The 25,237-nt window shown below is 42.5% G+C and overlaps 1 protein-coding gene across 1 annotated transcript in view; it reads left to right on the top strand.

Annotated features, from left to right (window-relative positions):
* The first annotated feature begins 461 nt into the window (after positions 1–461).
* The window catches only part of gabra2b (gamma-aminobutyric acid type A receptor subunit alpha2b), a 28,426-nt gene continuing 3,650 nt past the window's right edge, over positions 462–25,237 (top strand). The window contains exons 1-9 of the mRNA XM_040172686.2: positions 462–993; positions 1,431–1,535; positions 3,370–3,485; positions 11,627–11,694; positions 14,523–14,743; positions 15,619–15,701; positions 16,573–16,716; positions 23,887–24,039; positions 24,544–24,746. Of these exons, the coding sequence (XP_040028620.2) occupies positions 1,465–1,535; positions 3,370–3,485; positions 11,627–11,694; positions 14,523–14,743; positions 15,619–15,701; positions 16,573–16,716; positions 23,887–24,039; positions 24,544–24,746 (1,059 nt within the window). The 5' untranslated portion in view covers positions 462–993; positions 1,431–1,464. The remainder of the gene's footprint in view (positions 994–1,430; positions 1,536–3,369; positions 3,486–11,626; positions 11,695–14,522; positions 14,744–15,618; positions 15,702–16,572; positions 16,717–23,886; positions 24,040–24,543; positions 24,747–25,237) is intronic.

Below are 25,237 nucleotides of genomic sequence, written 5' to 3'. Positions count from 1 at the left end.
TTCTTTGAAGAATGACTTCCGATGACTCTGCAGTGGCAGGGGGCTGAACGCGTAACGCTATGGCATGATTGCAGAACCAAAAGGTGATTTCGTTTAATACTTCTGACTCTAACTCACGCTTTAAGTCTGCAGTTTCAAAAACATCATCAAGCCTTGAAATTTAAAACAATTTACAAATTGCAAATACCTGATTTTGTAATGGGGGAGGGGTGTGCGTGGGGGGAGGTGGGGGTTCAGGTGGGATTGTCAGAGAAAATGCTTGTGCTACACATCTATCTCACCCGATAATTGTTAAAACCACGAAGTGTATTTCCAAAAGTCCCGTTTCCACGACAGAAATGCGACAAAGTCTGACTGTTTAGCATAATCAATGGATGTGTGTGTTGGATGGGAGGGGAAACAAGAATTTACCCACCAATAAGAGGGAAGGATGGAAGGAAGGAAGGAAAGAAGGCGACTCAGTGCATACAAAACTGTCTTTAGGACCCAGTGTTCCTCTTCCTCAGTCTTTGTAGTTTGTGTGTGTGTGTGTGTGTGTGTGTGTGTGTGTGTGTGTGTGTGTGTGTGTGTGCGTGTGTGCGTGTGCGTGTGTGTGTGGAGCTGAGGGAGACTAAGATGTGCTTCTTGCTTATCACGAATCACATCGAGCTTTTCACCAGCTGAGGGGGGAATGCTGAACGAGGCAATTTGAGCCAGGATCAGCTGCCACAACTGCTGCCTTTTCTTTCAAAAATAAAAATAAAAAACAAGAACATTTTATTATTTCATTTCTTTGATATCATACATTAGTTTTGGTTCATTTTTAGGGGGGACTATGACAGCCAGTGCATTTCGGCTGCATTCCTGCTGTTGGCCAGGACTATGATTTATCAATGCTCTCAGCTTTGTTCTCGTGACACACTTGCACTCATTCAGTCTCATCAAAACAGCAGAGAGCGGTGATTTGCCTTCAACTTCTTCGACGATTTCGTCTGCAGCACGTTCTCACTTAAGGTGAGTCTGTTTTTTCGTTTCATTTAATATTTTTTCATAAACAAAATCCTCCCTCACACACAAAAAAAATGATTATTTGATTATTAATTACCAAGCGGTTTGATCCCTCATTTTGTTTAAATTATTGCTTATTTTCTGCATTTAAAGACGTTGTTTGTTTTGTTATCGTCTAAATTGACGACGCACGGCTTCAAATCGTTGCACACCGACTTGATCCCGTATTTTCTTTTCTTTTTTGTGTAACCGTAATATTCACTGAGTGGAAGCGTGGGACGTGAATACTAATTGCCGCCAGTGTCCGTATCTTCTTCTTCTTCATCTAATGATGTATTGAATTCAACGCGCTCGCGTGTCGAAGGGAATCCCCAGAAACAAGCGATGGTAAAGACTCCGCGGGTCACGTATGAGGTCTAAATTCTGGCCCTGGTTCGTTGCAGCCGCCGCCGCGCTGTGTAGGCGTCGGGAGCCGCCATGCGGAGCTCCGGCAGCGCCGCTCTGCTGCGCGTCTGCCTGCTGGCGCTCACGGCTCTCTGGAGAACCAGGTGAGTGGTTTTCAGGGGGACGGGGGACGCCTCGCAGCGGCCTTGTGCTGGAGTGCCGGGGGCCGGTGGGACTGGAGGTGTCCATTTGTCAAGTATTTTTTTTAAATGTTTGTTATCACAGCGGACTCATTATCCGCGGACGGTCAATGCGCAGGAGGAGAGTGAGCAGGTCCGCAGTCTGATCATAAAACAACCCGCAGGGCATGAAGAGCATGAATTACCTACAGCCTATTGCATGGATAGTTTCTAATAGGCCTAAAAAATCCATACTGGGTAACGGTTATTAGATATTACACTTATTATCTGTAACCTGGTATTACCGTAATGTAAGGATAATAGCCAAAACCAGTCTATGATTCTTGAAGATTGACTTATGTTTAAAAGAGAATGCATCTATCAATACATGGTATTGACAAAAATATATATGAGGCCTAACTACTTGAAATTGAAACATTGCTTTAAAAAAAAGCACGTGTCACCACCTTCCTTTTTGCTACACCCTTGATCTGCAGACATCTCACATTATCACATGAGGTGCAAAGGTGTCTTTGGAGAGACAATTGGGAGTGACAGTTCAGGCCACTTGAGAGCTCGCACTAGATGACAGTCGACAAAAGAATGAAACAAATGATGTCAGAGGCATGGGAGGCAATTTAAATAAAAAGACAAAATCCATAAAGCCATTGTACAGTGGCCTATATTGTTCTTAAATACGGTCCATCGTGAACTGCTTGGCTATTTAAGAGTTTTTCCCGGAATACATTTTGAAACGTCACTTTGTTAAAAACGCAGGTGTAGATAACAGTAAAGTAATTTCTTGTATGCTGAAGTATTACAGGCCTACACTGAGGCTCGCTTTGCAACCATTTTAGCGTTAGTGAAACATCTCAAGGTCTTGTATTTCAATCTTCTCAACCAGCGTGCATGAAAACGACATGATTCATTCTCACAATAAGGCAAAGAAGTATCATGTATGTGTGAGTTTATGTACGTTCTCTACAGAATATTAACGCTATGCAAACAGACTTTGTTTTGTTTAGCTAATGCTGAGTAAACAAGCTAGTTCTACAGCTAACGTTAGCATGTTAATGTTAACACAGAGAAATGAATATCGCCTGATGTTTAGGGATTAATGTGAAGGTTTAAATTAGTATTCTATCACACATGCTAATGCAAGTTTGATGCTAACGGCACCACAACACAAAAAAAACAGCTGGCTGTGCTGATATGGATGTAATATGTAGGTGAACATACTGTACTACAAATAAAATCATTAAATATTCCTCTTATTAGGTTATAACCAAGGACAGTACATAAGAATGTTAAAACACTGTATGCAGGCTAAATTTCTCTGATAGTAATTAGAGCAATGTGTTCCAAACAGAATATACCCAGATGTGTAAAATGATTAATATTGTATGGAGATCCCCTGCTTAAAGTGAAATATGCCTTCTAACCTGTGGCTTTTGCACCAGAGCTTTCATCAGTGGTGAATATGTCAATCTTTAATGTAGAATCTGATCTGAATTAATTTGCCATGGAACTCTAGCTCTGATTTCATTTGCATATCCAGTTGTGTTTTGGCTCCAAGATCAGATGGCTCACAAACGTTCTGCTTTGAACTGGGTCATCCATGTGGATGAGGAACACTGGGTCTGTGTGTGTGTGCGTCTCTGTGTGGGCATGTATGAAGTGTCTGCCAGATAATAACGACCCCTTTTTCCCCAATACATTGTGCCTTGGTGGAAAGCACAATTATGAGTTTTGAATAAATTTAAAATAAAACAAAATCCTGTGTAGGTGGTCATGCTGTTATTGTGTATCTGTCGATCAGGTCAGTGAATGCCGATGCCACATCGGATGCCTTTAATACCAACATCACCCTGTTCACACGCATCCTGGACAGCTTGCTGGATGGATATGACAACCGTCTACGGCCAGGCTTTGGTGGTAAGGAAATAATGTTTTTTAAACGCTTGATTGCTCGTGTGGAGTGAGAACACTTCATTTAACATCATATTTGTGGTACGAAGGACCTTTTGCAACAATCCCTTCAAGAATAAACTGACAAACACACTCATTGCACAAAACAATCAGGTTACATGAAACTCACTTCACTTCCTGGCTGCATCCTCGCTGGCACCTACAAACCCAGCTGAATGTGTCAGAAAAAAGAGGAAATAAAGAGCAGGTTCAGTGTCAGTTTGGTTGAGCTGCATGGTTGTAATGCTGGTTTGGCTGTAGGCACATGGTGGAAGTGATGTCAAAACGCAAAGATGTTGGAACAAAGTGGATTCTTCTAACATCCATTGATACATTTTAGTTTGGATTACATCATTTTGAAGTTTCAGTTTGAGTGAAATGTAGCAAGATGGTTTTGTAACGACCAGAAATGATCACATTTGTGAGCGAATGTAATATTTGAAGATGGTTCAGGAGCCTTACAGCGTAAAAATTGCACGTTGTAAGTCACTATCTACACAACGGTCAGCGTTAATTTAATTAAAAAATCTGCTGGATTCCAAATGGTGAAATCTGACTGATTTGCTATGACGCTAACATCTAACATTTGCTCTCCCATTTATTATGAAAAAGCATGTTTCTTTTTTTAAATGGTCGATTGCTTGTGTGGAGTGACAACACTTATATATACTTATGTAAGAATCATGACGTCCAAGTGTGCCTCTCCATCATCCACCATGCTTGGTCTCCTCTCCCCAAAGCTGAACTCCTCCCTCAGGATTTGTTTCCATTTGAAATTCAAATTCCTGAGGCCATCAGCCCAGTCCAGGAGCTGCCATATGGGGAGCAGACCTCCTTTGGCTTGGCAGCGCTCAGCCTGTACAGCTGGACTTAAAGTGATGGTGCTGCAAGCTTATTCACTGTGGAACAGATGACGTGTTTGGCCTATTACAACACTGTGGCTCACTATCCTACTTTAAGATCTTTAATGCTCACATTTCATGACAATTTTCACCACCATATGTACTTCATACTTCCCCAGATATGTAAACAATAGTATTGTAATCTTTCTTGACATGTTTTGTTTGGCTCAAGCTTGTGTTTTTTTACAATAATTGTAGTCAATCATACACTAATACGATTGAATCGTTGAAACTATATTGATTTGCACTGCATTGAGTAAAATATTTCCACTCCAACAGACAACTCTGGAGAACTTGTAGTCTTAAAGGTAGACAAAACATATGTATAAAACATTAAATGAAAAGCCTTCCTATGGCGTGCAGTACCACGAGTACATCCACTTTTACTGTGGGCCCCAGCTGGAGCAAACCTTCTAACACCCGAGATGAAGCAGCACGCTGTAACCCATCAATGTACACGAGTGCAACATCGAGGAGCGCGGAATTCTGTCCAAGAACTAGAAAGGGACATCAGATGGAGCTTTACACATTGTAGACACATTAGATCTTTTGTCTCATCTGTGAGGGGAAAAAAACATGTTAGCGCTTCACTGATTCTTAGTTTACAACACGTTCAGCACAGCTGCATGAGTGTGTTCCTCTGAGGCAAACATTATGTTCTGCGAATCAGAGTCCGTTGTCATGGTTTAAGTAGGAGGCTGTACCACTCCAAAAAAAAGTCAAATAGTTAATACAGTAGTACTGTGCTGGGATTAAAATTGTAATAATGAATTCAAAAGTATTACTACTACGTACTAATATATAAACTAAAGCAAATAAGTTGTTTGTTAACAGCAGTACTTCCTTTACACAGTCAGTCAGTTATCTTCTATGGGCCGCTGTGGGAGGCTGGAGTCAATCCCAGGTAGCATCGGGCAAGAGACGGGGTGCAGAGCGGACACAGAGGCAGACAACCAGTCACTCATTCCACACCAATGTACAGTCACCAATTAACCTGACCCCCGGATTATGTCTTTGGAGCGTGGGAGGAAGCCGGAGGAGACCCCGCTGGGTGGATTTGGACCCAGGACCTTCTTTACTGTGTAAAGGGGGCGGCATGGTGGGGTGCTGGTTAATACTGTCGCCTCACTGCAAGAACGTCTTGGGTCCGAAACCACCCAGCGTGGTCTGCTCTGGCGTCCTGTAAATCTTACTTACTTACTTAAACTTAATTAAATAAAAAAATGAAAATGTATATAAGCAAATCAAATATAAGACCAAAGCTATTTGTCAGTGCCAGAGCATTAAATAACAGTATTAACCACCACCCTACTGTGCCGCGCCTATGACAACTTAAACATTAATGTAATCAAATAAAATATAAAAACAAGTTATATTCTACTCACGGGCCATTCATCTTTTATCCTGTTTGTTACAGAAAAACATCCACAATCATAACATTAACGTTTAGAAATCTATTACCAGCAGAACCGTGTTTATTTCTTTAGGGAGCAGCATAAACAGTCTGTGTTCAGTAGTTGAGGTGTTTGTTATGCTAAAGATTTATTTTTCTACATAGACATTCAAAATGGTTGGGAGGAGCGCAATCACTTGTCTCAACCAATGAGAACATTTGGGGGCGGGCCTAAGACTGCTAAAGCAGCTCACATGAACCAAAACAGCGCGGACAGAAAAATTGAGAAATGTAGCTAACTTATTTTTATTTTAAATCTCTAGAAACAAAGTTATGAATAACCTGCATCACTGAAAAGTGTGTTTTTTTCTTTCTTTGACTGAAATTCTCCAAAGGAGATCCAGTAGAAACATGGACTTCACAGAGCTAAAAGCTTTGGTTTTATGTTTGATTTGATTATATATGGGCTTTTATGTATACATATACATGTGGTGTATTTGTATCTTCAAATATTGTTTATTTACAGCATTACAACACATTACCTACAGACATACAAAGTCCTCTGACACACCGCCGCTCTCGTTCCTCTGGACAGAATAACAGAAACACCTGTGTAATGTAATGCAATGAATCCTCCACAACAAAACTACAAACTGCACCCCAAAAATAACCCTTACAACCTCGCAGACACAGTTTGAGGCTTAATGAAATCAGATGCAGGGCTGTTGGCATGAATTGCATTAGACTGTTCCCAAAAGGCAGAGTTATTGGTTTGTTTGAGACGCACAACATTTAAACCTGCCCATGTGTGCCCTCGGCTTTGTCCTATTGCAGCGAGCGAGTTGAAACATTTTACAGATTCCACTGATAATCAAACAGTGAAGATGAAGAAGATGAATCTAGGGCAGAGGTTTTTCAGGATGAACCCACGTGTCCCCTCGGGGCTGCTAGAAGGTTTCAGCAGCAAAAGACGAAAAAACAAATAGCTGTAAATGTTTCAGCCATGAACTTCTGTGTGGGTTCTGGCTTCATGTTTCCTTTGAATGTATTTATAGAAAATACAATCTAACCTTAGCCGGTTGACCAGGTCCATTGCCTCCAGGAACACAAACACACACACACACACACACACACACTATTTCCCTTCCAATATAGACCCTATACTGTAACTACTGTGGACACAACTCCGGCCCTAACTGGTTTGATCCAGCGTTTCTCTACTTGTCATCTGTTTCACATGTCAAGGCAAAACCGAGCTCTTTTAAAATGCAGCAATTGGTTTCTGTCACTTTCCCTAAAATCAAATCTACAGAGACTGAATGCAGGAAGCACAGTTGCTCCCACATCATCATTAGTGTGACTGCGAGGGAGCTCACTTCTGTTCATATTCACACTTCTGTTACTAATTTGTTTTCCACCCCTCAAAAAGCTCATCTAGCTAGGACTTGACGCTCAGAGCTATACATTATCTCTCAGCTGTAAATTATGTCAAATTCCAACTTACGCTGTTCATTTTTTCGTGAGGACACAACTGCTGTTGTTAGTTAGGGGTTTCTCCCACAACAGCTGACAAATATAAAGATTAAAGTCAAATACAAACTGTTAAGCCTAGAAAGCCTAGATAGTTTGGGATGTTTTTCTTCCAAAAACTATCTCTGTCATTTGTTTAACAGTTAAATATTAATAAGATACAATGAAAGCTGCACCAATCAATATTTGTGTTCAAGCATTATCTGTGTTTAGCATGTAAGGCGCCACACAGATAATTCTCAAATATCTCTGTAGGTACTTATCATCAGTCATGTTTTTTTTTAGGATTTGACAGCGTTAAACTTTGTGGTTTTGTCCCAGCCGCCAGCTCTCGTCAACCCTCTGGTACTCTAGATAGTTTGCAAACAGCCTCGTATAGAGACTGATGTAATTGTGACATACAGTATGTCTAATATTCACTGTGCCGCTAATATGGCGACTTTGTGCGTTCTTGCTGTCGCGCCGTTGTTGGGTTTGATTTGATGGTTCTGCTGTTTGCACTGTGAATGATGTGATGCTTAATGATTGAATTGGTGGGTTCTTTAATCTATGATCTTGGTGTTATATATAGGGTAACTATTATTATAGTCATGCTACTAACCGAAGAAAAAAAATCTACAGATACCCATCAATATTAGGTTTTTGCTGAGACGCTTTATCTCCCTGCACGCTGACGAGAGTTAAGATGGCGTTCGTTACATGGCGCACTCTCCCCCAACACAGACAGTTCATCCTGACCTATGAAACATGGTTCAGCAGGACCATCTGTCTGATATAAGACAGGAAAAGCACGCCATTTATGGCTGCTGCTGCGGAATAAATGAACTTTGGGCATTCTCCTTGTTCCTGTAAATAAGCGTCCTGACGTCCTGCGGCAATAAACCCACTCTGGATGTTTTTAAACAGTAAACCGAGATTTGTCCCCGAGGGCTGTGCCTTTATAGGTTTGCTAACGTGAGGATGCAGCATTAGTACGAATATGGTTAGATTTGCTTTGTAAATGGACTGAAGCTTCATGTGATGGTGGATTTCGTTTCTCTACAGACCTGTTTACTCTGTGCACTTGTACAGAGTGCTGGTTCTTATGCTGCTGCACACAGCTGCGGCCGGAGGCACGAGGCTTTCAGGTCATCCTATCGTACCATTCTAGTGGACTTAATATCTGAGGAAGGCACAGGGAGAGTATTTTCAAACGGCCACTTTGGCACAATGATGGAAATGCTCAAATTTTGCGGTCAAAGGTCAATGTGGCGACAAAACTTGATAGATGCACACAATTGTTTTATAGGGTAAAATGATGAATTGACATTTTGGACAGACAATGGATGTGAACTGTACCCTGACTGGTTGGCGGAGGCATAAATTCAAGGTGCGAGGTGGTAGTTCTAGTTTATGGCCTGCTGTGATACAGCAAAAAGGGTTGAAAGGAAATTTAATTATTTAATATATAAAAGTATAGGCTTATATAAACTGTTTAAAAGCACATTCATAAAGAACAACGACCAAGCCACATTTCCAAGCGGCTGCTCAGGCGAATACCTTTTGTTTTTAAATGATTATGTACTTATATCAACAAACATCAACAAAGATTTATTGTTGTTGGGGATCAACAACACACAATAAATATTTTTGTCTTATCTTCTGGGCCGTCCCAAGAGAAAACAGCACTTCATTCAAGTAAAAGAGGTCAGATCCCATTTGGATATGCTGAATAACTAGAAAACAACAAACATATATAAGAAATAGATGTTTTTTTTAACAGTGGAGCAAAGCTTTGGAATGCACTAAGTGTATAAAAATGACACTTGATAATATTTAGGTGAAAACGCACAATTTAATAAGAAAATAAATGTACCGTAATAAAAAATACCCTAAGTCAGAAAAGGTAAAACCCCAAGACTGAAAGACTAAATTAATTATTATTTCTAACATAGCATCAATAGTTTCTTTAATCAAAGTATTTTGTGGAATTCAGTCATGCAATATATCTACTGGTGTGTGTTACACTGTGTATGTAAAACATTCATACAATGACTGACCACGGTCATGGCACTAAGCATTATATCCTCTTGGGTCTCTTGGATAGTGAGTAAGTTCTACTAACGCAATCATTCCAGGACAAAATTCAAGAAAACGACAACACGTGATGAGAAGGACCATTATAGTGAACAGTTTGTGACACTGCCCGTGAGTTACAGCACGCCCCCATAATAAAACACACAGGAAGGAGACGCAGTGCGGTACAACCTTTGCTGCCAAACCTGTTTTCTTTTTCTTGTTTTTTACTCGTGGCTCCACAAAGAGCATTTCTCTGCAAAATAAATCCTGCTAATAGCAGCCTCTGTGAGCCATAGTAAGAACCTAATCATTTTAAATCAGCCCGGTGCAAATACAACGGCCTGGTTTACATAAATAAATGCACCCAGCCGCATGTCTCGCTAAATGGATTGAACCCATTACCCGGCAACCTGCCTCTTGCATTTGATTTACATTACCTTATAAATAAGAAAGCATTTTTCATCCATGACATCTCCCGTTTTGACTTGAATGGCAGCTCGCAGACGGGAGCACTTTGCCGAGGAGTAACGAGCCCTCCGATTGTACGTGAGACGCTGTTTGCATGGTAGTGCACAGCCGAACGCGAAGGCTTTTTGAATCGGCCGTGCACGAGAGACGGAGCTTCAGTAAATATTGAAGAAATACTGTAGAGACAGAGAATTACGGCTTGAGCAGGAAGCGTACGAGCGCTTTGAGTCGCAGCTCAGTTATCACTGAATGTGAATTCACTCGCTCAGCTCACGTGTAGGTCAACCAAGTCCGTACAAAACTCATCTGATAGGGCGAATGAATCACTTTCAGGGGGAAAAAAAACAAAACGCTGTGGATTTATCCACTTCAGATCTGTTATTAGTCATGGGCTGTTAGGCGGAGTAAAACCCTGAGTACAATAATTAAACTGTTTGTGAAATGATGGATTTATTTACATGGAAACGTTTTGGGACTTTCCTCCCGGTTTGATAGTGAAGTGTTTTCTCGATGGCGGTTTGCAAAGGATATTCCAAAGTGTGGCGTCCCACCTGTCGGCAGCGGGTCAAAGCGCACCCCAGGTTCTTTCCTTGTTTTGGGGCCATCTTTGTCAGCAGTGTTTGGCGGCATATTTCTGTGAACAGCAAACAGACGTTGAGCAGCTGCTTTGTCAGAATGCCACAGAGGATCATCTGGTGTTCCTGTTCGCACTGCAGCCAAAAGTTTTGCGGTTTAAAAAAAGAATAAAGTCAATAACGGCCGTTTGACAGTCTGCTGTAAGCAAATGGTTTTCCGCCCAATCCAGTCCATTCACTTCTGAGTCTGAGGTGTGCAGCGTGTCACCAGCTTCTTGCTCCATTATTTGCTGCAATATTAATCCCTAAAAATGACCGTGTCTTTCTTCTTAAGGCTGCGTTCTCCATGAGCGACGTCTGTCAGGGCTATTGTCGGCAAATACAAATGCATTGCACTTTTCTGTGACTTCTTCACAATAAAAGCCTTCTTGTGGCTTTGATGAGAAGCAGCCGCATTCAGAAATGTTGCCTTCTCATTAACAGTAACTTCCCACATCCCTAATGAGCTTGTAAGACAATGAAGTCACTGCATTTGGAGGTGATGTGAGTGGCCTACTCCGCCACTGACGATTTAAATGAATTCCCATTACAAGACAAGAGATGATGTCACTAAACTAAATTGTTTTTTGAAGCTCATCATAACTGTCGAGGCCTTTTCCAGTGCCCATATGGTCGTAACACAGGCGAGGGCCACCATCTAGAAAATAAATAGTTCAGCTTACCCACCAGAAACAATACTGAACTACCTGGTCACAAAACAGGAGAGAACAAGGAGGTTAACACAAATGTCAGAGAGCTCCTACAAACAAAATCCCAGCCACCCGAGGACACAGCGCCCACAGCAAACCAGAAAAGAGAAGAAGTCTTGTCAGCGGCCGAGGAGGAGGTGATATATGTGATATCTGCTTTGCTGAGCGCGGGATCAGCTCGGCTCATCAGCGACTGGAGGGAATCGGCAGGGCAGAGCTCTCTCCTCAAACAAGAGACATCGTTAAGTCAGGGGACGCAACAATAACTTAAAAGGGAGACTCATTGTTCAATTGTTTCTTTCAGAAATATTTAGTTGAAACTATGTCAAAAGAAATCTCATATTCTCCACTTTATTTCTCTTAACTGTCTTTTCTGTGCAGCGTTATAACCCCTTTGGTGTGTCGATGCCTCTCATTGTTTTTTATTATCCAGACAGGATAACTGAGGTGAAGACAGACATCTACGTTACCAGCTTTGGACCAGTTTCAGACACAGACATGGTGAGAACTCCTACTGGACATTTATTTATTGTGTTGAATTATTCGCCCACATGTCCTGCTGCTGAAATTAAAGACACAACACCAGAACAACACCGCTTTGGTCGGCCTTGTGCTCCCTGCTCGCACATTCAAGAAGAAAAGATGCCCCTTTTGCCTAATTTTTGGTAGCAATACAGCCTTCCCTCCATTCATATTTGCCTCGTGTCCTTTCCTCTCCCCACATATCACACGCAGCACTGAAGTGGGAGGATGTGTCTACACGACGGTGCGATGTCTATTCACCTGACAATTTTCAAATTATTGAAGGTCCTCTTGTTATTCAAGTCACTCCTTTGTTTATCCTGGGCTTTCCTGTTTATCATTCTGAAACATGCGCCCACCCACACATCATATCATCAGCGTCCCTTCTGTTGTTGAAGACCTGTTTTCCAAGTGATTGATGTATGGGTTTAGCGGTTATGATGCTGGAGTTCAATGCTGTGGCCTCTGAAAGACGTGGAAACCAGAAGGCACTCAGCTCAACATAAAACGCCACTTATGCGGAACAGCTCTCGGACACAATTCAATATTATTAAAAGGATAGAAATGATCTCACAGTAAATCCCAGACCCAGATCCCCACCCTCATCCAATCAACCATATTTTTATATATTGGCTCCCTCCACTACATCTTGGCCAAATCATTCCTGATGTCTCTTTTTAAAACCTCTCGTAGACGAACAAATGGACAGGCCCTGAAATATGTTTTCCTTTGACGTGATTGATTTATTGAGGAACTGTAGAACAGCTCAGCTGATTGCTTCATACGATGTAAATGGTCTGGAGGTCTACGGCAGCCAAAGCAGGGAAATGAAAGAAGTTTGTTTAGTAGAAGAAGAAAAGGTGTAAAATGTACCATATTGGCATCAAACAAGCAACACAGCCAAACAAAGAGGTCAAAGCTAAAATTAGATGAGGGGAAAGCGCTATTGTCTTTGATACACAAGAACTGAATGATAATTCACTTTGTACATTAAAGCAGAAAGAATCCCAGGCTGGGAGGCGCGAGATGTTTTTAGTGTCTCTCAATACTTTGCGACCTCGACCTCGATGGGCATTTCCTAAAACATCTGCACACTAGTTTCTATCAACAGGAGGAAGTAGTGCATTTGTTGGGGGACTATTTTTATTTACAGATTAATGACCAACATCATACTTTAGCAACACAGATTATACGTAGAATACTTTCTATGTTGGTTGTTTGGTCATTTAAAGGGAAAACACTAGCAAGACATTATATCCACACTAAGCTGCGACCAACTGTTCCACGCTGTGACTACTCGTGCATTGAGAGATTATTTGTGATACTTTATGCGCATTCCACTTCAAATGAAATGTTTCAATCACCAGTTGGCTTGGTTACACGTCACCTGGCTGCTCATACCTGCTCTCTGGATGTTTATAAGCAACGTTCCCACATACTTTTAGGAGTTAAAACTCATCACCCATTATACTAAAAAACAATTTGTAGTAAACCTTCCCTGTAATGAAATGCTGCTGTGCCCGAAAAGTATGGAATGCCGTTTTAGTCAAAATTAAATAAATGAATAAATACATAGATACATGAAATATGAATTTGAAATACATCATGAAATAAATAAATGAGGAAATGAGCCATATTCCTGGCGACAAGCTGGCTAACTTTGTGTTGTCCGGTCTATCAACCCGAGAAATCCAATATCCAGGAAGATTCAGAGGCGGGCTTGTAGTGCCAGCCAATGTTGACTTCTTCAACTTGGACCTCTTCCACACGCACGCGGTGCTCAATCAGTCTTAAACAAGTTAAAACTTTGTCGTCTATGTATACATCTTGAAGAGCACTTATCCGCCCTCGTATTTCCAAAAATCCCTCAATATGTGTCAAAATCGTATCTGCAGAAAACCCATGTTGATCGATTTGATCTGCTAATGCTAGCATGCTACCTCGGAGCCCACCGATGTCTTCCATTATGTCAACACTCACGTCCCTTGGCCAGCCTTCTTTTGCACACGGCTCTGTTGTCTGTTCTGAATGTTAGATGTAGCCACGCCCCCTGATTTGCATATAAGAACGTGAAATGTAAAACGGCATTATGAAATAAGTCTCTGGAAATGTAAAACGGCATTATGAAATAAAAGACTCTGGAAATGAATAGTGGCATTATAAAATAAAAGTACCATGTAATGAAAAGTGGCATTATGAAATAAAAGTACCATGAAATAATTAAATGTATTTAATATTTATGTATTTATTTCCTCATTTATTTATTTCATGATGTATTTGAAATGCATATTTCATGTATTTATGTATTTATTCATTTATTTAATTTGGACTAAAACGGCATTCCATAGAAAAGAAAGACTTTATACTTATAGTGAAGAAAAACACTGGAGGAATTTATTTCCCTCTCACGCTGACATGCGCTCACTCGCTCTCACGCGCGCACACATTTCACGGCGCTTTCTGCCCAGAACGTTTTCTGGCCTTGGAGCCCGCTACGGAAAAAACAGCGGCTCAGAGAGCTGAGAGGAACCCAGGGAGTCCGAAACTCACCCGACGGAGAGCTTTGACAAATGGATGGAGCCAGCCGGCGTACCGGTTTTAAAGTGGCAGGTGAAGTCAGTCGTGAAGAGCCGCTGCTTGTAGGCTCTTGATGAAACAGGGCAGTGGAAAGTGCCCTTTGGTTTATTTAGCTTCTTGTTTTTTCAGCGGAAACAGGGCTCATTTTCATATAGTGCAAATTTGAAGCATAAGAATAAGGTAATAACACAGTTTGATTATTTATTCATGTATACCTCCTCTGCCCACAGGAATACACCATAGACGTTTTCTTCCGGCAAAGCTGGAAGGATGAGAGGTTGAAATTTCACGGTCCGATGAATATTCTGCCCCTCAACAACTTGATGGCCAGTAAAATCTGGACTCCGGACACCTTCTTCCACAATGGGAAAAAGTCTGTGGCTCACAACATGACCATGCCTAATAAGCTGCTGAGGATCAAAGATGATGGCACTTTGCTGTACACTATGAGGTAATCCAAGTCCATGTAGCGTGTCTAAAGAGAGAGTCGCAAAGTTCTATTTGTGTTTCAACAGTGCAGCATTCTAGGTAATACGAGTTACACAAGCCGAGCGACACCAATCTCATTTCTGTACGCTAAATATGGACCTACTAGCACCCCATCATCTTAAAATGAGATTATTTAATCCCCCATAAAATCCCAATATGGCATTTTTATACTTTGGGGTTAAACAAAGAAGGCACACCATGTTAATAACGGAGCGTTAGAAGTGTTGGCAGGCTGTTTTTTTCTAGCTATTGTGTGGACAAAGCCAGTCTCGCTGTTTACTGTGCTAAGCTAAGCTAACAGGCCACTTTCTGTAGCGTAATATTTAGAGTACAGATATAAGATTTGTATTAATTCTCTTATTTGGTCACGTTCTAGAATACTAAAGCTCACCTTAAAGTGCGACCATACTTACATACATAAATACATACATACATACAATGTTTAAATAATTTCTTCATGCATTCTATTTCATGCAGCTTATTTTGGCCAACATCTGAACCAATATGGAACAATTGCAAGTCATTTTCAAAGTTACAGTTGAGTACTGTTGCATAGTAGCGTAGCTGCATGAAATGCAGTTTGCTATCAAAGAGCTTACTTACAATCTCACCTGGGCACACTCTTTTGATTTCTTCTGGTCTTTGCAGCACCGTGTTTACTTCCGCTCTGCCTTTGCAGTTAAGATGAATTATTTTTGTTTCAAGGCATTGCAGATGGGAGGCGTCTAGAATAGTGCATGAGGCTTCTTTTATTTTGTTTCAAAAGGTGCCTAATCTGTGCTATTTATTTTCCATGCATTTGCAAAGTCTCCTTCATTTTCTGTTAATTGGATGCAGGTTAACTGTGCATGCAGAGTGCCCAATGCATCTGGAGGATTTCCCCATGGACTTTCATTCCTGTCCACTAAAATTTGGCAGCTGTGAGTAACTCTGATGATAATAGCGCCTGAGGGACCTATGAGTAAAATGCTATATTCTTTATTTCCTTTTTTACTCCTCCTCACTAGATCTTTGGCAAAGGCATAAGAGCCAAACTGCTGGAGTGAACAGATCACTTTTCTTTTCTAATTCTGTTTGAATAAAACATGCAGCAATTAAAAAGATGTTTATAGAATAACTGACAGACTGATTGAAATGTCACTGGGAACAATGGGAAAACTGACTTTTATCTCATCCTAATATATATATATATATGTTTTTATTTGAATTGGTTGTAATCCCAATTTGTGCCTATACATTTAGATGAAGAATTTTGGCTTCATACTGCTTTTAAGATTTTGGTAAAAACAAAGAATATTATTATCAGAGCCGTTACATGGTGGGTCATGCCTGAAACGCCTTGACTTCTCATATGAATTCAATACATTGTTAATACATGTATGTGATGCTTATGGCATTTTACATGAATCGCATTTATTGCAAACAATACAGCATCTGCAGCATGACATATCTTAAAAAATATATTTATTCCTCTTTCATCAGACATTTTTATGCTAGCGCACAAGCTTAAAATATCCTATTCAGTGTACGCTGTGACTGAAAAGGGCAAATGTCACTGTGCATCAATTGCTTGTTGGCGTTTTATGAATTCCATCGTCAGCCACTGAGAGATTTTTTTCCTCTCTGCAGCATTCTCTCTTTTTTTCTTTTTCTAGAAACGCAGCTTCAAGCACAATGTAGTCAGGGCTTTTCATTTGGGTCACTGAAGTAATTTCTTGAAAAATCATCAATAGCTCTAGCTGCCCCAGATTTATCCCCTATGAGTTTATTGTCTTCTTCTTTTTTTTTCAGACGCGTACACAATTTCAGAAGTGACTTACACTTGGACTCGAAATGCGTCTGCCTCTGTGGAGGTGGAAGGAGAAAGCTCCCGCTTGAACCAGTACGACCTGCTCGGACAAACGGTCGGACAAGAGACTATCATATCGAGTACAGGTAAGCTGATGTGGAGGTCTAGGCAATAGACCTCCACATCAGAAGGAAACTAAATCCACCTCATCAGTCCTCCACTTTCCACTGACCTCCATCATGTGGCGTGGATGTTCCTTTAAACTTCTCAAAAATAGCAAAGAAACCGGATCGGGTATTTTCACATTCTTTGTCAATAAGAAATTACAAAGCCACTCCACTAAAATAGAACACCGTTTGGCACAAAACCAAATTGAACCACAACTCTAACTTGAAAACCTGAATGCTTTGAACTTCTTCTTTGTTTTGTCAAAAACACACATATCTTAAAAGTTCCACAAAAGTTTGAATGTGAAAACAGCGAGGCTCCTGTGCTGGTTGGGGCATGTAGGGCGGTTAGGCCCTACATGTTGCGGCAGGCCGCCGAGGCTCGCTGTTAAAACACGTTTGTTTCTTGTCTTTTTTTTAATTCACTTTATTTGGCATGAAAAATACAGAGAAACATTTGTTCAAGCTCACTCTGCGCCACAGACATTTGACTAAACGGGGATTTGACAGTCACGCATCCTGAACTCCCTACTCTGTTCTATATTACGTTAATCTGCATTTAGCATTGCCTGGAGACCAGCCGAACAACAGGTGAGCTGCTCCACTTTGTAACCTCCTTTTCACCTCAGGAGAACAAAGATGAGCAGACATTCCCAAGCAGTGCAGTTTCTTTGGATGCATTTTAAATTAATAATATTTTAAAAAAGGACCGATGACAGTTACTGATGCAGAATTAGACATGAGGGAGCACATTTATCTGTTGTCGCTGTCAGAGTCACTAGCAGAGACGCTGCGGGAGAAAAGAAGAGCTGCTGTATTCTTCTGTGATTTCAGTGTCTTACGTTTGTGCCTAAAGACACAGCAATGCCTCACAAATGTGCGGTGATGCGCAAAATGACAGAAAGAAAACGTTCTGGGGCCAGGAAGTGAATATTTCAGTGTGCGTTGAAAACGTGGCATTTCACTCAAATGGACCTGCCGGAGACGTTAGCAAGGGAATCCATCAGGGACAAGCTCATTAGTGAGCAGGATGATTAACTCTGGTTGTGTCCAGGGTTGTAAAACATGGACTTGAAGAGACCACTGACGAATTTCAAACCGGATGCAACGCATCTCGCTCACAAAAGGGAGTTTGCTGTAGAATAATAGAATAGAATAATAAGAGGAAGCCACATGTTACAGCTCCCATGCATTGCTAGAAAAATGACCAGGAAACTAAATTGTATTTTATATATGTTCTATTCCATTGCTATAGCAACATATGGTCATGCATTTTGCAGTCTGACGGTTTGCCTATTTTGGCATGAAGTTTGCGTGTCTGTTTCCCAGTGAATGCAGCCTAACAGAGATACACTGAATTCGAATAGTTTGGAGGGTGGAGGCTTCCTCTCAGCCTTTCATTAAAATACAAATGTTTAACCGTGTTGTTTTCGTGCTTTAACGTGAGCTGTAAGCATTAACATGCATGGCTAGATAGCTTAATTTGACTACTTACCTTAGTGTCGCAAACATTATTTTTCATGGAATTTACACCAAAAGTATATAATAAAAGGGTTTCTGGAGGTTATTTACAAGTTTTTGAACCCTATGTAGCTTAAGTGCTGTATGTTGCCTGTATAAAGGGTAGAATGCCTGCCAGGCATAGAAACAGTGACTAAAGGAAAGGGCTTAGCGAGGCGGTCCGTTCTTCCTCCTTCAAGTCTCCTCGTCCATGTGAAAATCATCTTTACACTTGTGTTGATGCAAGAAATATAGCAGTAACCAAGTCCACTGCTCGTGTTGTCTCAAGGTCTGTACATAATATAAAATTCTTTCAGCAAGCATATTGTACACAAAGTGAATACAGAAGACAACAAACACAAATTACATTGAATAATATGATTTTGTTTTAGAAGAACTAGGTAATTAGTATTCAAAATAGAACACACTTTTCATGCAAACACATAAGCACCAAGGCCAGAACAGAAGAGTGTGCACACGCGTGTCTATGTGTAGGATGCATCCTTCCCAGTTGTGTCCTACCGAGTCCTCACTAGCATTCGGTAACACATGGAGAAAATGGACGTGTGAGGTGTTTTTCTGTTCACTCCTTTTTCAAATTGTATTTAGAACAATTTAGAACATCGTAATCTCTGGGGAACCATCACCTTATTGTGTTGGAGAGGTTTGTGTGTCCCTATGAACCTGATGGCTGTGTCGTCTGGAGCCTTGTGCTCCTGGTAGGGTTACCCTTGGCAAAGTGGTCTCAGGGGAGGGGCCAGACTAAGAATGGTCCAAAAGACCCTATGAAAAAGCGGAAGAGGGAAGGAGCTATCCGGCCCGGAGGAAGCCCGGGGCCCCCATTTGGATCCATGCCCAGATGGAGGGCCCGACAGAGACCGTCTGGTGGCCAGGCTTGCCGCGGAGCCCGGCCGGGCACAGCCCAAAGGAGTGACGTGGGACCCTGAAACTCTAATTCCCATGGGCTCACCACCTGTGAGGGAGACCGATGGGGTCGGATGCGCCGCTACAAGGATGGCAGTGACAGTGGAGGCTCTAGACGGAACAGACCTAGGGGGCAGATGCTGGCTCTGGGGACGTGGAACGTCACCTCTCTGGGGAGGAAGGAGCTTGTGCGGGAGATGGAGCGCAGTTGGATCTGACTGGACCATCCAATGCCTATACACCCAGAGATGTGTTCGGGTGCTCGGGAGTAAGTCTGAGGCATTTCCGATGCCTTGTCACCAATCCTGTTTGTGGTTTTCATGGACAGGATATCGAGGCGTAGTCGTAGTTTTTGCATGATGTGGTCCTGATGGCCTGATTAGCACCTCTAAATCTGCGGCCATGGTTCTCAGCAGGAAACCGAAGGATTGCCTACTCCGGTAGGGTAGTATTGCACTCGCTTTACTGTACCGCTGTGACTCAATCTATCGGTCAATCTTCGTTCCTACCCTCACCTATGGTCATGAAGGATGTGTCATGACCAAAAGAACTAGGTCACGGGTACAATACCCAAAATGGGTTTCCTCAGGAGAGTGGCTGGCGTCTCCCTTAGGGATAGGGTGAGAAGCTCAGCCATTCGTGAGGAGCTCGGAGTAGAGCCGCTGCTCCTTTGCGTTGAATGGAGCCAGTTGAGGTGGTTTGGGCATCTGGTGAGGATGCCCCCTGGGCGCCTCCCTAGGGAGGCGTTCCAGGCACGGCCAGCTGGGAAGAGGCCCCGGGGAAGACCCAGGACTGGGTGGAGAGATTATATCTCTGCACTGGCCTGGGAACGCCTTGGGACCCCCCAGTTAGAGCTGGTAGATGATGTAAAGGGAAGTCCGGGTTCTGTTGCCCCCCCGACCCGACCCCGGATTAGTGGTTGAAGATGGATGGATGGATTGTAATTTTTAGAAGGAATGGTTTTATTCAAAACGTGTGAAAATACATAAAATCAGTAGGGGTTTTAGCTTTTAGGGTGTGGTGCACACAAACAAACAAGGGCGTTACCAGGCATTCTTTGGGGGGGTCGTGTCTCAGCCTCTTGTTATGTCTTATTTATTTTCAATTTATTTTTGTTTGTTAAGAAAAATGCACCGGGACCGACGGGCCTCAGCATCCTCTCTGAGTGCCTGCTGCATGCTCAGCATTTTACACAGCCTGGAACAATGATGCCATTTGAGTCTAGTGGTGTTGATGGGTGGTTGAAGATTATAACGACCAATATAAAGACCTGAAAGCAAGTACAGTGCAGATCTAATTTTAGAAATACTACTGATAATAAAAGAAGCTTCCGAGACACAGTTCTAGTAGGACGGTGAATCATAATGGTGAGAAACGTGCAGTCGTGCTCTAATTACCAACACACCATGTCTTTTTACATATTTTAGCTCGTTTTGTTTAAATAGCGCCTGCCTAACATCACTGTGGGCCATCTTTCAAATCTTAATGTTTGAAATGCGTCTTTGAATACAGACAGGCTTGTCAGACTGTGTGTGAAAATCCGCTCGCAGAAACATCAAGCCTGCGTTGGAAACAAGGTCGCTGATGCAATCGTGTGTAGTAAATGAGCTGCGACACTCAAAACCGCTCTGTTCTGTGTTGGAAACGAGAACAATGAGTATCCTGAGTGGGAACATAAAGAACAAAGACTTTGACGGTCATGGAAAGACTTAAGGAAGTAAAAGTTTGCAAACTAAAGTCAGCGCGGGGGAGCGGCTTGGTCTTTATGTCTCAGAGCAGGCCCATCGAGTGTCCTTCCTCATGAGCCTCTTCCTCTGTTTAGGCCAAAGCGTGAGCGCGTATTTCAAAGAGCTCTTGTTGAAAGCACAGAAAAGTGTCAAATCCGCACCTGCTGTCCTTGATTGCGATCGCGACTCATAAAAAAAAAACCCAACGTAGCGTCGATGGGATCCTTCCCCTGAGCGTGCAGCAATTAAACAGGTTCATCACGTTTCACCCTCACATGCGGAAAAAACGCTTTGAATGGACTTCACCGCCTTGCCAGCGCTCCACCACTACCCCCTGTAGGCTTCAATCACCAGCACGGAGTACCTCCCCACTGTCACAGGGGAATCCCTGCTTCATTTTTCACTGCGTAAGAGTATCCTTCCACGCTCGAAATGCTCCTGTCTAGGTGAAGTGGTGTGCGCTGCCTCGGTAGAAGGCAGAATGCCTTCCTGCCCGGGACTCTTTCTCCTGTTTAACTAGTCACTCCACATTATCTGATTGGCTGCCTTTAAATTAATTATTCATCACTAGTGTGTCAGTGTTTGGTGTAGCGCACTTGCAAACTAGGTCATTTGGCACGAACGAGTGTGCTCTCGGGGCTTGTGGGGGACGGACATCTTGCATAAGCCCCGAATATACCAACACACTGTAGCAAAAGTCCCAGCACTCAGCCATACGTGCATGTGCCACATGGCCGCGTTGAACTTGTTACTTTAAAAGCACTCACTGCTCCAGTTTCCACGAAACGCACATGTTTTGTTTTCTGCTGAAAACATCTTTTGTCTAATGCATTATACATGAAAACAAATCAGAACGGAATGTGGTAATACTTCACTGTACACAATATGTATTATATGAACCCCCCCCTAAAATGTTCTTCAGCCCCCCCAAATAATTTGGTAATATTATATAAAAACTTAAATTATTATTATTATTAATTATTTTGGTAATGTCATTAAATTAAATGATTATTTTTCACAGTTTATTTTTAACTTGAAAACGATACATATGTGCGTGCGTTCTGGTTTTTATATATCTATATATGCAAATATATCAGTCCCCTTGGGGCTAAGCCCCTCGCCCCTTTTCTCTGAATCCCTTTTGAGTTGCCTGATGGGAAGACCAACTTTACCTTCACCCACACTAAGGATTAATAGTCAAGGTATCTCAGCCTCTGCCCAATGCATAGCTCACTAATCCCCATTTACTTTAGTAGTAAATCTCTGCTGTGTCTCTTAAGCTACAGACTTCCTAAAAAGGGCTGCACTGTAAGTAAATCCCTCCTAAGTAAACACACAGGAGTTCACTTATTTCAAAGCCCCCTTAAACATCAACAGGTATCTCTTAGTGGTACATCTTTACAAGCCCTGTGGCCATCTCCTGTGTGAGACCCTGCCCGGTGTGTCCTGAGGGGAAACGAGGTCTTCCCTCGCCGCCAGCAGGGGCCATTGATCTGTAGGGGGACGCCACACGATAATCACCTTCATGTGATAATCTTGTAATGGCCTTGGCCCTCGGTGGAGCGATCACAGGCTCCGCTGGAGAGAAGTCAGCCGCTTTTCTTGCTCGCGCTCCCCCCTCTTCCCACATCCCCGACACAGGCGTCGGAGCTGCCATGCAAATTAAATTACAGAAGGTATAGAGCTCCACGGGGTACTGAGAGTGCATTCCGCTAAACTCCAGTACCTCTGTGGGGGGAGGGTGTTTGTGTGCGCGGTGAAAGAGAGAGAGAGAGAGAATTAGTCCTCCCACAACTGCTGAAAAAGCAGGCAACACAACTACGGAGCCACAAGGAATAAAAATAAATATTTTGGGATTATTCCTTGGAATTGAAACCACACACAAACACCTTTCCCACTGCTGAAAGGGACTTTCCTCTTGCCAAGTGGCAGCGTGTATCAAGGCCTTCATTTCAGGATCGCAGCAAATGAGCTATGTTTCTCTGTTCCGTTGCCATGGAGAACACATCTTTCTCTCCTCACGTCTAATCTTGGCCTCTCTTTGAGATATCTTCCATTTGGAAAGGCCCGCCTGCTGCGGCAGCACTGGCATGGTTTCCCGGCCTCATCCGCTATTAGGCTTTGCTCAGCGGCGAAGACATCACACTGCCTACTTTTCTATAAACGGATGGATTAGTTGATCAAATATGAACTGTTAAAAGCTGAGCTCCGGCTCCATCCTTCTCCACAAGCTTCTCTTAAACATGTAACGTTTATCTATCCTTCAGTCTAAAAAACACTAGGGAGATGTAGGGTTTCACTTGCTTAGTTACATTTGACTAATGCAGAAGAATCATCATGGTGGACTTATTAATTATCATTGATCCCTTTTAAATGTCTTAATCAGGTGGAAGTTGCGAAATCAAATCCATTCAAATAAGTGTTGTGTTTTGGTTTGAAGAGTAGCATCTTCATCAATGACAATAACTTAGCCTTTCATTTGAAGAATTCAGCTTTTCTACTCTTATTCAGATATTATTTGTGATGCCAGTAGATGTAGATTTTCTTCTCTTGTAGTGTTTAGTGTGTTTTTGCCTTCTTTGTAGTGGTATAGTTAGCAGTTGTAATACGGGGGATTCACAAAATGGCCTCTGCCATATAATATATAATCAGTAGTACATTTATTATGATTATAATGATCCCTTTGAAGAAAACAAGAGCAGATTTGCATTGACACATTTTGATATTGTTAGGTGTTATGTTGCATGTAATCATTAAACCAAACATAATTTCTTCTTCATCAGCTGCATCTAATCTGTTTTACTCCTCAAGAGAACATCCATGACCTTCAAACACAGGTTCCAGTTGCAAGCATGCCAAAAAAACAAATTGAAGCCATCTGACATAAATTGAGCTGAGATTACTGTGTCGATGATTGTATTCATCAAAAGAAATAAGTGATTAGAAGAACTCCAACACCCTCTGACACATGTTGGTAAGAGGCTTCTCGTCCCCACAGGTGAATACACGGTGATGACAGCTCATTTCCACCTGAAGAGGAAGATTGGCTACTTTGTCATCCAGACGTACCTCCCGTGCATCATGACAGTCATTCTCTCCCAAGTGTCTTTCTGGTTGAATAGAGAATCGGTACCGGCGAGAACCGTGTTCGGTAAGTCTCTTGATGGATTGTGTGGGGGCGGCACCTTTTAGACAAAGGCCAGACAGACAGCAGCATGTATAGCAGCATTTTATGTAATTAAGCATCTCACACACGTGAGGATTTTGCCCCAGTTACGTTAAAATTCTGTCCGTCAGCGCCAGGGGACTGAACCCAGCTAGGGAGGGAAAGTTGCTGACAAATGGTGAAAATGGGAGAAAACAGGACAAAGAGGACGGAGACGATAACTCTCAGAGGCTGATGCAAGCCCACTGGGACTAATACCAGTGAGACTGGTTAGCTCGCAGACAGACACCCAGGTCCAGCAATTAAAGCATTACTGAAGGTCAGCGGTTTCTAGGGCAGAGTGGGCTGACTTTATGGTGTAAAGACACAAAGGGACACTCATGACTTGCTCTTATTCTGTAAAGGGATGTTTTTACAGTGTCACATATAAACATTTGTTATATAAAGCGGTTTCTACATCATCGAAATTCTCTATTTGTGCGTCTGCAGGCGTAACCACTGTCCTCACCATGACCACGCTGAGCATAAGCGCCAGAAACTCCCTCCCCAAGGTCGCCTACGCCACCGCCATGGACTGGTTCATCGCCGTCTGCTACGCCTTCGTGTTCTCCGCCCTGATCGAGTTCGCCACCGTCAACTACTTCACGAAGCGCGGCTGGTCCTGGGACGGGAAGAGCCTCGTGACCGAAAAGGTGACGAGGGGGGATGTCAGGGATGAGGGTGGAAGGCAGGACTCAAACGCAGACTTGCAGGAACAAAAGGACTTTAATAGTCGAAGGTCAAAAAATCCAAAAGGCCAAGGGGCAAAAACACACAGGCATGCAACTTACAGATACCCACAACAAGGGACACGGACATGCGTGGCGAAAGACAATGACGCGACAAGTGACACAAGAGACACACGGCTTAAATACACAAGGGAGGTGCAGGTGATTGGACACAGGTGGAAACTATTAGACAATCACAGGGGATGACGGGACAAGGCAGGAAGTGAAGTTACCCGGGGACACGAGTGGCAGAAAACTACAAAATACAACAGGAAGTGAACCACACCGTGACAGGGGAAGCATGTTAACATATCACTGAGGAATATAAAGCTATAAATCGAGGTAGACTCCATGTGACAACCGGGGAGATTAACCTGTGTACGCGGCAGCCTTAAACAACCTCATTTATGTGCTGA

This window comes from Gasterosteus aculeatus, chromosome 4 (assembly GCF_964276395.1).
Source record: "Gasterosteus aculeatus chromosome 4, fGasAcu3.hap1.1, whole genome shotgun sequence".
Classification (NCBI taxonomy): Eukaryota; Metazoa; Chordata; class Actinopteri; order Perciformes; family Gasterosteidae; genus Gasterosteus; species Gasterosteus aculeatus.
The sequence above is the reverse complement of the archived record's forward strand: the minus strand, read 5'-3'. Positions and strand labels throughout refer to the sequence as shown.